An 18,540-nucleotide genomic window follows, 5' to 3' on the forward strand; every position below is an offset into this window, starting at 1 on the left:
GAAGCTAGTTAGATCTCACATGTGTCGACTAAAATATTGGTAGTATTACTAAAAGAGTTGAAACTTGAAAGAGTTGTTAAAAAAACAAGAGTTGAAACTTGAAAGAGTTGTACGTACTTTTATATATTACGCTTTTTAATTATGTTGAAAAGATCAATAGAACAAATTGACAATAAGTTTAAAATTATGAAGTTAAAAATATTCGACCTATTTTTTGAAGCAAGACGATTATTTTATAGTTGGATGAAAAATGATTATTTTTGTTAATTTAAGTGTGTTGTGTAAAATAATAAAATTTTCCTTTTGATTAATTATGTTATTGTTAAGAAGTATTATTGATTTTTTTTATGATTAATTTTTAAAAAATAGCAAGAAGAGAAATTAGAAGAGTTACTTTAATTTTTTAATTTGAAATTTTATATACCTTAAAACATTATCATAAGCTATTAGTTATATACAAATGTAAATTTTAATAGAGAAGAAATAAAAACACCCAACTTTGGAATGGGAGTGGCTGGGGGCATCCCCTTAAAAATGGGTGTTCTCTCTCAATAAATTTATAAATTTAATTGGTCTACTTAGGTTGGGCTGTTTAGAAAAATGGGACAATATTATTTACTGTAAATTCTCAAATCAGTCTTAAGATTATATGGTCAAACATTTTAGTCTCTTAAAATTAAAAATCTGCTATTATCTTTTTGATTTTACAAAACAAGTCGTTTATTTTTTTATTTATTTTAAAAGATAAAAAAATTGGCATTTGAAAAATTTAAAATTAACGAAGAACTTTAAAAAGTTAAAAACTAAAATATTTGATATATAAAAACTGAAAGATTAATTTAAAACTATAGTCATCATATTTTATTAATATACAAACTGAAAGAAATTAAAATAAATGTCATTCAATAAAGTCAAAATACTATTGGCAGTGTGGCTTGGAAACGTATGGTCGCGCGACAGATACAATAAAACGTCAATGACCCTGTGGCTGTGGCAACACAAATTCTGATTCTCTAAATGCATGCAGCCTCTGGAAACAAAATCTGTTTTGGTGGGCTACAGATTTCACAATGGAATTGTCAATACGCAACTCATCACTGCAAAAAGTCAAATATAATGGGTTGTTCCTCATTGGCAATTCAGAATGAGACTCTTTTTCTAGAAAATACTTTCACCGGCCATATTACAGAGAATATATATAGTCTTTCAAAATATGATCAGGCGCTTAAAAGATTATATGAGATTAATTAGTGCCCTCTTAAGAGACTACAAAGATATCGAACTTTTGTATCGAGTTTGCTAAGAGAAAAACCAATGTAACTAGGGTGACTACATCTTTAACTAAGGTAACTATTTACATGAGTTTGATCGTAAAATGAACGAGGATTTCAGTTATACATATGTGCATGCTCATTGAATTACACTTAAACCAACAGTGCCTAATTACTCCATTGAACTTATTTGGCTCCCGTAACAATACGTCACGTCCTGAGAGAGTTTTATAAAATTACACGATTATCCCTTTTGCTTCCAACGACCGCTGACTCCAAACTTTGAACCCAATTAACTTGTGATGTGATGACCAGTTCCAAGCAACGCCCCTTAACATGCAGTGCTAGTGCACCCATTAAACATCTGAACGAGGAATTCAACTATAAGAATCTGCATGCACTGCATTACTTTTACTCACGACTCACTCACCATGATCTACTACTTTCGACTTATTTTGCTCCTGTGTTTCCTACTTCATAATTTTCATGACATACTATTCAACAATGTGGACACAGACAGAGATGCCCTTCTTTCTTTCAAATCCCAAGTGAGTGACCCAAAAAAATGCTCTCTATAGGTGGCCTTCAGATTCCAATCACTGCACCTGGTATGGTGTCACTTGCTCCAAAGTTGGCAGCAGGGTCCATTCTCTCACTCTACCAGGACCTGCCCTCTATGGGAAACTACCACCTCAACTCTCCAACCTCACTTACCTACACACACTTGACCTTTCCAACAACTATTTTCATGGCCAAAATCCCCAAGAGTTTAGTCATCTAAACCCTGAACTTATGTTAATCCCCCTTGCCTTACTTTAATTCGGATTAATGTTAGGATGAAATTCGCACACCAATTGAGTCAGAAATGTATTTTAACTTTTATTTGTTTCTCAGCCTACATAACTCGAATTGGAATGATTCTAAATCGATGTAAAAGAGAACATTTTGAAACACAATTTAGGAGAAAAAAATACCAAAAAAGGTTAAGTAAAACCAAATATATGCAAATAATAAATTCAAAGAATTACATAATTAATATTACAAAAATTAACAAGGACACATAAAATACAAAAGGAAAAATAAGATAGGTGCTACAAATAATGATGTCTAGTAAGCCTTGACCATCGTCACAAGAATTGAATAATTCTTGATAAGATCAAATAGTTTAAGGAAGAATCCCTAACAGAGATGATTCTCACACTTCAATGATAAAATCAGCCAAAAATTCCTTTTCTTTCACTTCACAATTGATTTATATAAATCAGTTCTTATGTATTTGATAGAAAATAAAAGAAACATAAAATCTCAATATTGTAAGTATAATTAAAATACTTTAGTGGTTAAGTGAGACATGATTAAGCTTTAGAAAGTCAGCCTCTAGATGTTGGGTCTAGTTTTGATGTCCTCATCATCTACAATGATCTCAGAGGTAAATTACCTCCATCATTTAGCAATCTCTTATCTCTTAAGAATCTTGCCTTGGCAAGGAACGGTTTTGTGGGTGAGATTCCAGCTCAACTTGGTAATCTCCACTATCTTTCCTATCTTCAACTCTCAGAACTCTTCCAGCTCAACTTGGTAATCTCAACAATCTCTTCCAACTTCAATCTTCAACATCTCTTCCTTGGTCTTCTTATCCGTATCAAAGAACAATCGATCAGGCTATTTACCACAAAATTTTGGCCATGTCCTTCCCAATTTAAAGAATATCTCTCTCGCAAGCAATAGGTTTGAAGGGTTAATTCCTAACTTCATATCCAATGCCTCACATCTTCAATACATTGACCTTGCTCACAATAATTTTCACGGCCCCATACCTATGATCAACAACTTGAAAAACCTTACCCACCTGATTCTTGGTAATAATTTTTTCTCTTCGACGACTTCGTTCAATTTCCAGTTCTTTGATTCCCTTAGAAACTCCACCAAGTTGCAAATTCTCATGGTCAATGATAACCATTTGGCTGGGGAGCTTCCAAGTTCTGTTGCCAATCTGTCTGGCAATATTCAACAATTCTGTGTTGCTAACAATTTGCTAACTGGTACCCTTCCTCAAGGAATGGAGAAATTTAAAAATCTTATATCCTTGTCTTTTGAAAACAATGCTTTCACTGGAGAGCTACCATAAAAAATAGGAGCACTACAGAATCTACAGCGAATTGCAATATATAGCAACAGATTGTCTGGGGAAATTCCAGACATTTTTGGCAATTTCACAAATTTCTATATCCTTGCAATGGGATATAACCAGTTCTCGGGTAGAATTCACACAACAATTGGTCAATCCAAGAGATTAACTGACCTTGACTTGGGAATGAATAGGCTTGCTGGGACCATACCAAGATTTTTCGGCTTTCTGGTTTAACAACCTTGTATTTAGAAGGAAACTCTCTGCATGGTTCGCTTCCTCATGAGGTCAAAATCATGACACAGCTTGAGACCATGGTCCTCTCTGGCAACCAGTTGTCAGGGAATATTCCTAAGGAAATAGAGGGTTTGTCTAGCTTCAAGTGGCTTCTGATGGCAGGAAACAAATTCAATGGTTCAATCCCAACCAATCTAGGGAATTTAGCATCCCTTGAGACTTTGGATTTATCATCAAACAATCTCACCGGTCCTATTCCTCAAAGTTTAGAAAAGCTCCAGTATATACAGACATTAAATTTGTCTTTCAACCATTTGGAAGGGAAGGTTCCAATGAAAGGTGTTTTTATGAACCTTACCAAGTTTCATCTTCGAGGTAACAACCAACTATGCAGCCTTAACAAGGAAATAGTGCAGAATTTGGGAGTTCTCCTGTGCCTTGTTGGCAAAAAGAAAAGAAATAGCTTACTCCATATCATCCTTCCAGTTGTTGGTGCTACTGCTTTGTTCATTTCAATGCTCGTTGTGTTTTGCACAATCAAGAAGAAAAGAAAGGAGACGAAAATCAGTGTGTCATTGACCCCTCTCAGAGGGTTGCCTCAAAACATATCTTATGCTGGTATTCTGATTGCCACAAACAATTTTCAGCTGAAAACTTGATTGGAAAAGGAGGCTTTGGCTCAGTGTAAAAGGGTGCGTTCAGGTTCAGCACTGGTGAAACCGCCACCCTTGCTGTCAAAGTCCTGGACCTGCAACAAAGCAAAGCTTCTCAGAGTTTCAGTTCTGAATGTCAAGCTTTAAAAAATGTTCGACACCGAAACCTAGTGAAGGTTATCACTTCTTGCTCCAGCCTTGATTATAAGGGAGAGGAATTCAAGGCCCTTGTTATGCAACTCATGCCCAATGGTAACTTGGACGTGAGTCTATACCCCGAAGATGTTGAGTCAGGATCCTCTCTACCTTGTTGCAAAGATTGAACATTTTCATTGATGTTGCCTCTGCTATGGACTACTTGCACCATGACTGTAATCCACCCGTAGTGCATTGTGATATGAAACCTGTCAATGTCCTTCTAGATGAAAATATGGTAGCCCATGTTGCATATTTTGGATTGGCAAGGTTTCTATCTCAAAGTACATCAGAGATGCAGAGTAGCACTCTGGGACTGAAAGGATCAATAGGCTATATTGCCCCTGGTACACATTAATGTTTTTCTTCCTATTAATACTGTATTAGTAATCGAGATTTTGTTTTTCTCTGTTTTGTAGTTTCCTTTTTTTTGCTATTTCTGCATAACTGATATACAAACATTTGTATGTGGCTCTCTAATATTGGGGTGATATGTTTCAGAATATGGCCTAGGAGGCAAGGCATCAACTCATGGTGATGTTTACAGTTTTGGGATCCTACTGTTAGAGATGTTCACAGCGAAAAGACCAACTGTTGAAATCTTCAAAGAAGGATTAAGCTTAAGCAAATTTGTCTCAGCCGTGTGGATGAGAATGAAGTACTGAAGGTTGCTGATCGAAGGCTTATTGATAATTATCAATATTCAACACAAAGTTCAGGCATTGATGATCATAGCAGTGGCATTGGTAGCAACACACATTCGATTCGTAAAGCTGAGGAGTGCATAGCTGGTGTGATAAGAGTTGGGTTGTGTTGCACAGCTCATCAACCCAAAGATCGATGAGGCATGAGAGACGCCTCAACAAAATTGCATGCAATTAAGAACTATGTTGGCCTTGTCAAGCCCTGATGCACTCATTGTAGAAAATCATATGTAATCACACTGATGTGGACGAAAAAACGAAAAATTAAATGGAGTTAGATATATAAATATAAAAATTTTAAAAGTTTCACTTCTACTTTGTTTCAGAGTGTTTAAATTATAGTGTTTTTTATTTTAAAAATATATATTTCCTTCTCTTAAGAAATTAATATATGATATAATTTAATCTCTTTTAGAAACATTACCCTTACAAGACTCTTAAATAAAGCCACAGCCTGAGGGACGGAATTACTTCTTTTTTTAAACTCTCAACATTATCAATAATTAAATTATTAACGAACTTGAGACTTTAAAAAGATAAAATAAAGATTATAAGAAAAATTATAAATTCCAAAAAAAAAAGGTGAAGCAGGACTCATTCAATGAATTGGAGATAATATGGATCGATCTTGCATGGTTAATAAGGCCTAATTTGGACTTGTAATAGTTTAGGAGTATTTTTATTAATTTCTTTTGAATTTTAGGTTTTTTTTTTTCATATTTTGAACTTTAAAACTTAATTTTTTTAGTGAAAAGATTGGTTTAATTTTATGGGTTAAACTTTACTTTGAATTAGAAATTTCATATTCTCTTATCTAAAGGGGAGAGAATTTTTCTTCTTCGGAGTTGGCGGGTTGCAAAATCCTTTAAGAAAGATATAAAAAAGTGTGAATAGATTCTTGTGTTAAGTTTTTCTCCTTTGAGTTTGTGATTGCAATAATTCTTTTTGTGTCAAAGTTTATCACTTTTAGATTGTAGTTAAGTACTATTTTAAGGTTCAAGAGTGTCAGTCATATGTAGTTATAGAATTAGGTTTTAATTCAAGTTTTGCTTTTGTATACACATATCTATTTATCTTTGACGTGTTTCTCGTTGAATTGAATTCATCAACAATCAGTAAATCTGAAAAACTGAGCGTACAATTACACATGAGCTTCATCTATACGTCACTAAACTAAGAGAATTAGTTACATAGTTGAAGTATTAAAAAACTAACTAGCAACAAAATAACAATGTCTTTTTCTTAAAAAGCTTACGTGGGCGTGAGAAGGTCGTCTACACCCAACCACTATTGGCGACTACATGGCAGCGAGGGAGGATTTCAATTTTCCAGTGATGATCCATAACGGAGGGAAAGAGAAGGGTGAGGTGAGCACGGAGATTACTAATGAAAGATGAAAATTTGGGTTTTTATTTGTGCACCATTAGATGGATCCATAGGCTAAAAATTACTGTAACATTGATTTTTAATAATTTGAGTAAGTTTATTTGCATGTATAAACATTAGATGCAATGGACAATGGGGATTTTGCTGGAGAGAGCTGCAGAGAAGTTCGGCGGGTCAATATGCTTTGAGTGTGTTATTGTGACACGATTGCACTGGTTAATTACATGCATGCTGTGTTAAATTAATTTCATGTAAGTGCTATTAATATTCTTAAAGATTTGCAAACTAGCTCTCTTTGCATAGTGTCAAGATGTTGGACCATTCTTCCACACTACCAAAAGTTGACCCGTTAACTAGTGATAACATCTTCGATCAGAGGAAATTCTTATTTGATGAACATTATCATTCCAACTAGAAATTAAGAGCAACTTTTGTCTCGCAATCGATTTCTGCTGCATGCATAGTTGTGCAGTGTGGCTCATTTTTTGTTGAAAAGCAAACGATTTTCATCTAAGAAATTGTTGTTTATATTTGAGTTCCTTATAAATCATTGACTAAAAGATAGAATGTCTTAAAAGTGTGTTTGGACAAGCAAATTTTAAATTCTGAGAAATTTTAAATTTTAAGAATTTCAAATATTTCAATTAAAATTCTTTTATTTTTAAAATTTTGTGTTTGGATAAAAAATTTAAAATTATGAGGGTGAAAAAAAAGAAAAGATATGATTGGTGTACTAGTTATACGTGTTTCTCTACGCTCACACATGATCAATGTTCCAAAAACTCAAACGAAAATTAAAACTATAAGAAGAGACTTTTAATTTTTCACCTTTTAGAAATAAATTAAAATTCTAAATTTTTAGTTATTTAAAATTTTAAAATTTTAAATTTTTTGAAAAAAAACATCCAAATAATAAATTCTAAATTACAAAAATTCAAATTGTTTGATAAATTATTTTCTTTCAATTAAAATTTTCTCACTCTAATAATAAAAGTAATTTAAGCAACGTGAAGGTACTCTCTAGATTCCCACATGCAAGCGAGGTGTTTACATTTTGCTATATATCACTAAATAATTTTAGAGACAAGAAAGAAGAATGACAAATTTATTCGTTGCAATTCAACTGGTCTAGCCACTTATTGGTTGTGACTGATAGTAGTGGTACACATGGTTCGTCGAAATTAAATACATATATTATTATCCTATTGTACTGGCACATACATACATGTATGCATGCTATAAAAGTAATTTTAAATTTAGCACTCTTATAGTACTGGCACTTATATTAAAGAACGATGCTAACATCTCCAATATTTCAGCAACAGAGCAGTTCTGTGGTATTGGTAATTATTTCCCCCTTGGCATGGTTGATGATTTCATGGTGTTTTTGGGCTATATCCTCCACCACCAGGATATCCAGGATAAGCAGGCGGGTATTTAGTTTGGAGAAGCTTTCGCACTGCACCGTATAATATATTTAAGGTCAACAAATAAATATCAAGAAAATAAATAAGGATATGGAAATTGTAAAAGTAAAACTAACAGCAATATACCGAGCTTAAAACTAGGCTGAGCAGCACTTCCCATTGTGGAGGACATAAGCAGTAAAAGTATTGCTAAAAGAGCAGCAAATGACATCAATTTGGAGGCACGGAAGAGGAGGAGGGCCATTTCTAACAATACAAAATCTGTATATGATATGTGTGGCTAATTGCAAGTTGAGAATGGAAGTTTATCACTCTAAGCATTGGTATTTATAGAGATAGATGAAGATAGTGGATATCTCTTAGAAACGTGATCATCCCGTCGCTGACTATTTCTTCTTTAATTAGTCCTATTGTCTAATGCTGGATGCATGCCTATCACACCAACTTTTTCTCACATTTAATAGTTTTATATAAGTAACAACTGTGCTCATTGAATTCGACAGCTTTAAAAGTGCGAAGAGTCAACACGAGGGAAAAATGCAAAGACTAAATCAATGTTAAACCAAACATTGTTGAATGTTCCAGTCAAAGCAAAGTCGTCGTCACTCGTTTGTATATGTATAAATTACTTTTCGTGAAGCTAGTTAGATGTCACATGTTGGACTAAAATGGTATAACTAAGAGTTGAAAGTTGTGCGTACTTTTATTACAACTAGCAGTCACCGTATAGTTCCGCTTATATTAAAAATTATAAAAAAAATATAAAAAGTCATCTGTATTATTTTTTCAAATTATTTTTTAGTGAATAAAAAAAGTTGAATCCTTTTTATTACTAAAAAAAATGAGCATCTTTACTTTTACTCTCCTTCCCTCACCGGTCGATTACTACTCCTACACGTACGTCTCATCCCATAAATTTCTCTTATTGTTCTTCTTCTCTTTCTAGTTTTTTCATTTCAATAGTAATTTTTTCAAAATTTTCATTTTCCTCTTATTTATATCAAGTGTTAATAATATGTAATGTTCATTTTAGATTTTTCACTAGCCTATTCTTTTATATAATAGAGATAGATTATTAAGTTGAAAAGCTCAATAAATTAACAATAAATTTCAATTTATGACCTTAAAAATATTTCACTTTTTCATAGTTGGATGAAATATAATTAATTTTGTAATTATAAGTCATTAGTAAGAACATTTATTTACATTTTTATTATATTATTCATAAAAAATTATTTATCAACTTTGTTAATGATAAAATTGAAAAAAAAAATATTACCTTCAATGAGTCATTCTCCATCCAAGGATTTAGAGTTTGATTTAAATCACTATCGAGTCAGGTAGGTATGACACGTAAATTAAATAATCTTTCTCTAAATATTTAACATATATTTCATACTCAAAATTTAATTTCAGAATTTTAGAAAGAGCCTATAGTCGTTGCAAAGACTGATTTGTCTTTTATATATATATATAATTCTATCATTTTCACACGATTGTACTGGTTATTTAAGAGTGGTGTTAGGTGTATCCAGTATTATTGTTGGTATACACAACATTCTTTAAAAATAACAAAATTATCCCTTCCTTTTTTCTCCCTTTACGGATTAACACAAGTTGATTTTTAAGGTTTACGGATTGATCCGAGACTTATGGACCAACTTGATCCGTAAATCTTAAAAATCAACTTGTGGACCAACTTGATCCGTAAGTCTTAAAAATTAACTTGTGAATCAAATATTTCTTACGGATCAAGTTGATCCGTAAATCCCTTGCGGATCAACTTAATCCGAAAGAAACTTGTGAATTATCTATATTAACTGCGGATCAACTAAAACCTATCCAGATCAACCTAAATGAGCTGGGTGCACAAAAACATGTTTAAAAATACACGGGAGTATTTTTGTCTTTATTAAGTGTCGGATACATCAACAATAATGTTCGGTGCACCTAGCAACACCCGTTACTTAATTATATGTTAAATTTCTTGTAGCTGCTATTAAAATTCTTGATCTGCAAACTAGCTTTCTTGGCAAAATCCCAAGATGTTGGACCCCACTTAAACAAAAGTTGACCCGTAACCGATTTCTGTTCCATAACTGTGCAGTGTGGTTTCATTTTTTTTTCCTAAAAAGCAACGTACGTATGTTTATCTAAGAAACAGTTGCTTACTTGCTTATATATATATGAATTATAATAAGAAAAATGTTAGAAACACACTTCTTCTTTTTACTGGTTGAAAATTTTAAAAATTAATAAAAATTACAAGTTTTACATTTTATAATTTTTAATAAATTTCTAACAAATGATAGAATGTGTGTTAAGATGAGTACCTAATAGAATTTGTTGCTGTAACACTCCTCTTATAATCAATCATCGTTAAAGGTGTATTTATAGAGATAGATGAAGTGGATATCTCTTAGAAACATGATCATGCCAGCAGTTACCCGTATAGTTCCGCTTATATTAAAAATTATAAAAAAAAAATATAAAAAGTCATCTGTATTGTTGTTTTCAAATTATTTTTTGTGAATAAAAGGAATTGAATCCTTTCAAATTATTCTTGTTGTATTGTTGTTTTCAAAATTCTTATTTTGTTCTTATTTATACCAAGTAGTTAAGACTACTTTTATTCAATACTAAAGAGTTGAAAGTTGTGACTACTTTTATTACAACCAGCAGTTACCCGTATAGTTCCGCTTATATTAAAAATTATAAAAAAAAAAAATATAAAAAGTCATCTGTATTGTTGTTTTCAAATTATTTTTTGTGAATAAAAGGAATTGAATCCTTTCTATTACTAAAAAAAAATGAACATCTTCGTTTTTACTCTCCTCTTACTGGTTGGTTACTACGCTTACGCGGTATGCTCCATCCCATAAATTTCTCTTGTTGTTTTTCTTCTCTTTCTAGTTTTTACATTCAATACTAATTTTTTCAAAATTCTTATTTTGTTCTTATTTATACCAAGTCCCAACAATATAGAATGTTCATTTTAGACTTTTCACCAATTTATTCTTTTATATAATAAAGATAAATTTTTAAGTTGAAAAGCTCAACAAATTAATAATAAGTTTGAATTTATGACGTTAAAAATATTTCACTTTTTCATAGTTGGATGAAATACAATTAATTTTGTAATTACAAGTTATTAGTAAGAACATTTATTTATATTTTTTATTATATTATTCATAAAAAATTATTTATCGACTTTGTTAATGATAAATTTTCAAAAAAAAAAATTATTACCTTTAGTGAGTCATTCTCCATTCAAGGGTTTAGAGTTTGGTTTAAATCACTTTCGAGTCAGGTAAGTATGACTAACAAATAATATTAATTTTTTTCAAAATTCTCATTTTGTTCTTATTTATATCAAGTGCCAACAATATAGAATGTTCATGTTAGATTTTTCACCAATCTATTCTTTTATATAATAAAGATAGATTCTTAAGTTGAAAAGCTCAACAAATTGGCAATAAGTTTGAATTTATGACCTTAAAAATATTTCACTTTTTCATAGTTGGATGAAATACAATTAATTTTATAATTATAAGTTATTAGTAAAAACATTTATTTACATTTTTTATTATATTATTCATCAAAAATTATTTATCGACTTTGTTAATGATAAATTTTCAAAAAAAAAAATTATTACCTTTAGTGAGTCATTCTCCATTCAAGGGTTTAGAGTTTGGTTTAAATCACTTTCGAGTCAGGTAAGTATGACTAACAAATAATATTAATTTTTTTCAAAATTCTCATTTTGTTCTTATTTATATCAAGTGCCAACAATATAGAATGTTCATGTTAGATTTTTCACCAATCTATTCTTTTATATAATAAAGATAGATTCTTAAGTTGAAAAGCTCAACAAATTGGCAATAAGTTTGAATTTATGACCTTAAAAATATTTCACTTTTTCATAGTTGGATGAAATACAATTAATTTTATAATTATAAGTTATTAGTAAAAACATTTATTTACATTTTTTATTATATTATTCATCAAAAATTATTTATCGACTTTGTTAATGATAAATTTTCAAAAAAAATAATAATTTATTACCTTTAGTGAGCCATTCTCCGTTCAAGGGTTTAGAGTTTGGTTTAAATCACTATCGAGTCAGGTAGGTATAACTAGCAAGTAATACTAATTTTTTCATTTTGTTCTTATTTATACCAAATGTCAACAATATAGGATGTTCATTTTAGACTTTTCACCTGTCTATTCTTTTATATAATAAAAGATAGATTCTTAAGTTGAAAAGTTCAACAAATTGACAATAAGTTTGAATTTATGACCTTAAAAATATTTCATTTTTTCAGAGTTGGATGAAATACAATTAATTTTGTAATTATAAGTTATTAGTAAGAATATTTATTTACATTTTTTATTATATTATTCATAAAAAATTATTTATCGACTTTGCTAATGATAAATTTCCAAAAAAAAAAATTATTACCTTTAGTGAGCCATTCTTTGTTCAAGGGTTTAGAGTTTGGTTTAGATCATTATCGAGTCAGGTAGGTATGACTAGCAAGTAATACTAATTTTTTCAAAATTCTCATTTTGTTCTTATTTATACCAAGTGTCAATAATATACGATGTTCATTTTAGACTTTTCACCGGTCTATTATTTTATATAATAAAGATAGATTCTTAAGTTGAAAAGCTCAACAAATTGATGATAAATTTGAATTTATGACCTTAAAAATATTTCACTTTTTCATAGTTGGATGAAATACAATTAATTTTGTAATTATAAGTTATTAGTAAGAATATTTATTTACATTTTTTATTATATTATTCATAAAAAATTATTTATCGACTTTTTTAATGATAAATTTCCAAAAAAAAAATATTACCTTTAGTGAGTCATTCTCTGTTCAAGGGTTTAGAGTTTGATTTAAATCACTATCGAGTCAAGTAGATATAACTAGCAACTAATCTCTCTCCAAATATTTAACACATGTTTGGTACTCAAAATTTAAACTTCAAATTTCAGATTAAATTGAAACAATCACATGTGAATTATTTCACGTATTTTGATGTATATATTTATTGCAAACTATTAATATTACACATATATTGTTATATTTATCAATATTAATTAAGGTATAATATTACATTATCATTTATCAAGAATGTCAATTCTAAAATTACTATAACAAAAACTGTTATATATTCTTGATGCAACATTCTGGGTGAACAGGTTTTGATGTGTCTACGTGCGTGATAAGGAAAGATTGTTTATCATGGCCAAACAAATTGGTCTTTAGTACCCTATCTCCAAATGCAGGAAAGGAAATGACGGGTCTATTATATTTATGGCTCTGAAGTGGGTTGTTGAATTGGTCTTTTTGAGCAATTGCTTTTGTTTTGAGTTATAATGTAAAGCGATAATGGACAAAAATCCTTAGTCTGAGAGATGATGTATATGACCTCGTGCCCTCTTAAGAGAACAAAGATATTCACTCTTGTAAACATCTGAACGAGGATTTGCTCCCGCTATAATAATAATAATACTAATAATAGACAACTGCCGCTTACTCTATATATTATACTATATATTAAATTTAATATATAATTCATTATTTAGTTCCTTTACCACATTCATTACGATACCATAGTTAAAGTTAAACATCTGTACATGGATTTGCATCCGTGACAACACGTCACGTCAAACTTTCAATCAAGAAGTCAAAATGTACTGTCCAGCTAACATGCTGACCAATTCCAAGCAACAACATTTACCCTGCCCCCATTAAACAACATCTTCATTAGAGTTATAAATATTTGCATGCACATAATGCTGTAACCCAACACTGCCTTACTTTTTTCACTCACGATGATCTACAATATTCGACATATTTTGCTCCTATTTTTCTTACTTCATAATTTTCATGACATACTATGCAACAATGACACAGACAAAGATGTCCTTCTTTCATTCAAATCCCAAGTGAGTGACCCCAAAAATGTTCTGTCTGGGTGGTCTTCAGATTCCAATCACTGCACCTGGTATGGTGTCACATGCTCCAAAGTTGGCAAGAGGGTCCAATCTCTCACTCTACCAGGACTTGCCCTCTCTGGCAAACTTCCCGCTCGTCTTTCCAACCTCACTTACCTACACTCCCTTGACCTTTCCAACAACTATTTTCATGGCCAAATACCCCTAGAATTCGGCCATCTCCTACTTCTCAATGTCATTGAATTACCTTACAACAATCTCAGTGGTACACTTCCACCACAGCTGGGTAATCTTCACCGTCTACAAATTTTAGACTTTTCAGTCAATAATCTCACAGGTAAAATTCCTCCATCATTTGGCAATCTCTCTTCTCTTAAAAAATTTTCCTTGGCAAGGAACGGTTTGGGGGGTGAGATTCCAACTGAACTTGGTAATCTCCACAATCTTTCCACTCTTCAACTCTCTGAGAACAATTTCTCTGGCGAGTTTCCCTCTTCTATCTTCAACATCTCTTCCTTGGTCTTCTTATCCGTGACAAGCAACAATTTATCAGGCAAGTTAACACAAAATTTTGGAACTGATCTTCCAAATATAGAAAATCTATTTCTGGCTAGCAATAGATTCGAAGGGGTAATTCCTAATTCCATATCCAATGCCTCACATCTTCAATACATTGACCTTGCTCACAATAAATTTCACGGTTCCATACCTCTATTCCACAACTTGAAAAACCTTACCAAACTCATTCTTGGTAATAACTTTTTCACTTCCACGACCTCACTGAATTCTAAGTTCTTTGAATCCCTTAGAAACTCCACCATGTTGCAAATTCTGATGATCAATGATAACCATTTGACTGGGGGCCTTCCAAGCTCTGTTGCTAATCTGTCTGGCAATCTTCAACAATTCTGTGTTGCTAACAATTTGCTAGCTGGTACCCTTCCTCAAGGAATGGAGAAATTTAAAAATCTTATATCCTTGTCTTTTGAAAACAATTCTTTCACTGGAGAGTTACCATCAGAAATAGGAGCACTACATAATCTAGAGCGACTTGCAATATACAGCAACAGATTGTCAGGGGAAATTCCAGACATTTTTGGCAATTTCACAAATATGTTTTTCCTTGCAATGGGAAATAATCAGTTCTCGGGTAGAATTTACCCAAGTATTGGACAATGCAAGAGATTAACTTTTCTTGACTTGGGAATGAATCGGCTAGGTGGGTCCATACCAGAGGAGATTTTTCAGCTTTCTGGTTTAACAGCCTTGTATTTAGAAGGAAACTCTCTGCATGGTTCGCTTCCTCATGAGGTCAAAATCATGACACAGCTTGAGACCATGGTCCTCTCTGGCAACCAGTTGTCAGGGAATATTTCTAAGGAAATAGAGGGTTTGTCTAGCTTGAAGTGGCTTCTGATGGCAGGAAACAAATTCAATGGTTCAATCCCAACCAATCTAGGGAATTTAGCATCCCTTGAGACTTTGGATTTATCATCAAACAATCTCACCGGTCCTATTCCTCAAAGTTTAGAAAAGCTCCAGTATATACAGACATTAAATTTGTCTTTCAACCATTTGGAAGGGGAGGTTCCAATGAAAGGTGTTTTTATGAACCTTACCAAGTTTGATCTTCGAGGTAACAACCAACTGTGCAGCCTTAACAAGGAAATAGTGCAGAATTTGGGAGTTCTCCTGTGCGTTGTTGGCAAAAAGAAAAGAAATAGCTTACTCCACATCATCCTTCCAGTTGTTGGTGCTACTGCTTTGTTCATTTCAATGCTCGTTGTGTTTTGCACAATCAAGAAGAAAAGAAAGGAGACGAAAATCAGTGCGTCATTGACCCCTCTCAGAGGGTTGCCTCAAAACATATCTTATGCTGATATTCTGATTGCCACAAACAATTTTGCAGCTGAAAACTTGATTGGAAAAGGAGGCTTTGGCTCAGTGTACAAGGGTGCGTTCAGGTTCAGCACTGGTGAAACCGCCACCCTTGCTGTCAAAGTCCTGGATCTGCAACAAAGCAAAGCTTCTCAGAGTTTCAGTTCTGAATGTCAAGCTTTAAAAAATGTTCGACACCGAAACCTAGTGAAGGTTATCACTTCTTGCTCCAGCCTTGATTATAAGGGAGAGGAATTCAAGGCCCTTGTTATGGAATTCATGCCCAATGGTAACTTGGACGTGAGTCTATACCCCGAAGATGTTGAGTCAGGATCCTCTCTAACCTTGTTGCAAAGATTGAACATTGCCATTGATGTTGCCTCTGCTATGGACTACTTGCACCATGACTGTAATCCACCGGTAGTGCATTGTGATATGAAACCTGCCAATGTCCTTCTAGATGAAAATATGGTAGCACATGTTGCAGATTTTGGATTGGCAAGGTTTCTATCTCAAAGTACATCAGAGATGCAGAGTAGCACTCTAGGACTGAAAGGATCAATAGGCTATATTGCCCCTGGTACACATTAATGTTTTTCTTTCTATTAATTCTAATCAAGTTTTTCAATGTTTTGTAGTTCCTTCTTTTACTTGCTATTTGTGCATAACTGATATACACATATATGTTTCAGAATATGGTCTAGGAGCCAAGGCTTCAACTCGGGGCGATGTGTATAGTTTTGGGATCCTACTGCTAGAGATGTTCACAGCCAAAAGACCAACTGATGAAATCTTCAAAGAAGGATTAAGCCTAAGCAAATTTGTCTCAGCCATGGATGAGAATGAAGTACTAAAGGTTGCCGATCGAAGTCTTATTGTTGATTATGAATATTCAACTCAAAGCTCTATCACCGGTGATCAAAGCAGTGGCATTGGCAGCAACACACATTGGATTCGTAAAGCTGAGGAGTGCATAGCTGGTGTGATAAGAGTTGGGTTGTGTTGCACAGCTCAAGAACCTAAAGATCGATGGAGCATGAGAGAGGCCATAACAAAATTGCAAGCAATTAAGCACTCTATGTTGGCCTTGTGAAGTAAGCCTCAAGCCTGGATGCACTCATTGTAGAAAATCATATCATATGTAGTCACTGATGTGGCCATAAAAACAAAATTGAGTAGTTAGACATATAATTATAACAATTTAATAAATTCCACTCCTTTCTCGTTTTAGAGTGTTTAAATTATACTGTTTTTTTACTTTGAGAAATATATTTGGATAAGTATCATATTCTTTCTTGAATTTGTTAGGACTCACACTTAAGTCCCTAGAGATAAAAAATATATATATATATATATATATATTATATAAAAAGTATAATAAATTTATCTTATCGTCAAATTTCTCTTTAATTTAAATGGTTGGCCTTACATGACACCTCTAGTAAAGATATGATATCCAACAACGATCATGTGTCAATAAATTGACTTTTCAATTTTCTCTATAAATTTAATTTCTTGTTGTCATTTTAATTCTTGAACTTAAGCATTTATTCATGTTTTAATCTTTGAACGTATTGTTATTTTGGTCTCGAATCTTATATTCAAATCAAGTAATTATCTTATATGTTATTAAATGTGTAAAATATTTTTTTTAATTCATTAATGTACTTTATACAATAATGTGAATGACAAAAAAGACTAAAAAAACATGACCATCACAAAAGAAAAAAAATAAAAGTATTAAAATTATTTTCTTATATATCTTTTTTATGGGACAAGTATAGTACATCTTGTCTCTAATTTTTTTCCCTATCTTTGCACTTTCTACATCCTTATTCAAGGATTGAATATTAGAAGGCACGAATCATTGTAAATTGAAAATATAATTCACCAATATATCAATAAATAATTAAGTTCAGAACTAAAATGATAATAAAATATTATGTTTAGAAATCAAATTATAAGTTAATTTTTTGACACATGACAATTATTAGTTGTTATGTGATCACCAAAATAGTAGATAGGTACGATTTTTTGAGTTAAAAAAAAATTAACGATATAACTTATTTATGACACTTGTTGCATATTTAAAGACAAAATTTTAATTTTCCTTCTCTTAAGAAATTAAATATGTTATAATTTTAATAACTAAACAAGCTTTTTAAAGTTAATTATTTTCTTTTTTTCTGAAACTCTTAACATTATCAATAATTAAATCATCAGCAAATTTGAGACTTCAAAAAGATAAAATAATGAATCAGAGTTAATATGGATTTGCGTGGTTAATAAGGCCTAATTATTGGATCTAATCGAGTTAGGCCAACATATTTGACACATAGGTCTTGAGGACCTGATAATTGAATAGAGTAAGCTTTTATTTTAGTAACCAAAAGTCTAATCAACTATCACTTAGATTCTTAAAAGCTTCAAAATGTCATTTAGGTCAATTGAAACACTTTTCATGTTCATGTCTATGTCTATTTGACACGTTATTTGGCTAGGTGGCAATTTGGTACATACATAGTAGCTGATGGTATACATGTACGTGGCAATCTGGTTAAGGATCAAAATGACGGTAGCAGGCAAATAACATGTCGCACAAACATTAATTTTAAAGAAATTTTTTACCAATAAAACTAAAATAACATACAAAATAAAGGAACCTAAATAACACTACAATACTTTCAAGA

General features: G+C 31.9%; 1 protein-coding gene, 1 long non-coding RNA gene and 1 pseudogene across 2 annotated transcripts; 2 read left to right on the forward strand and 1 right to left on the reverse strand.

Annotated features, from left to right (window-relative positions):
• The first annotated feature begins 1,702 nt into the window (after positions 1 to 1,702).
• Positions 1,703 to 5,394, forward strand: LOC102660234 (probable LRR receptor-like serine/threonine-protein kinase At3g47570; annotated as a pseudogene).
• A 2,271-nt stretch (positions 5,395 to 7,665) lies between these two features.
• On the reverse strand, positions 7,666 to 8,270 carry LOC100500250 (uncharacterized). The gene is made up of 2 exons (XR_414097.4): positions 8,128 to 8,270; positions 7,666 to 8,033 (listed from the first exon to the last, which is right to left on the reverse strand). It is a non-coding gene; the product is annotated as an uncharacterized lncRNA (long non-coding RNA).
• Positions 8,271 to 13,828: 5,558 nt separating this feature from the next.
• Positions 13,829 to 17,080, forward strand: LOC100802571 (probable LRR receptor-like serine/threonine-protein kinase At3g47570). The gene is made up of 2 exons (XM_003522483.5): positions 13,829 to 16,430; positions 16,543 to 17,080. Exons 1-2 carry the CDS (start codon positions 13,850 to 13,852, stop codon positions 16,941 to 16,943), a joined length of 2,982 nt encoding a protein of 993 aa, XP_003522531.1. The 5' UTR covers positions 13,829 to 13,849; the 3' UTR covers positions 16,944 to 17,080.
• The last annotated feature ends 1,460 nt before the right edge of the window (positions 17,081 to 18,540 follow it).

This window comes from Glycine max, chromosome 4, assembly GCF_000004515.6.
Source record: "Glycine max cultivar Williams 82 chromosome 4, Glycine_max_v4.0, whole genome shotgun sequence".
In the NCBI taxonomy this organism is placed as follows: Eukaryota; Viridiplantae; Streptophyta; class Magnoliopsida; order Fabales; family Fabaceae; genus Glycine; species Glycine max.

What these genes read in the sequence shown, in the direction of transcription:
- LOC100802571 (XM_003522483.5), top strand. Translation starts at nt 13,850, where the DNA reads ATGATCTACAATATTCGACATATTTTGCTCCTATTTTTCTTACTTCAT. An exon ending in AATAGGCTATATTGCCCCTG is followed by an intron (nt 16,431 to 16,542) that starts GTACACATTAAT and finishes TATATGTTTCAG; the next exon opens with AATATGGTCTAGGAGCCAAG.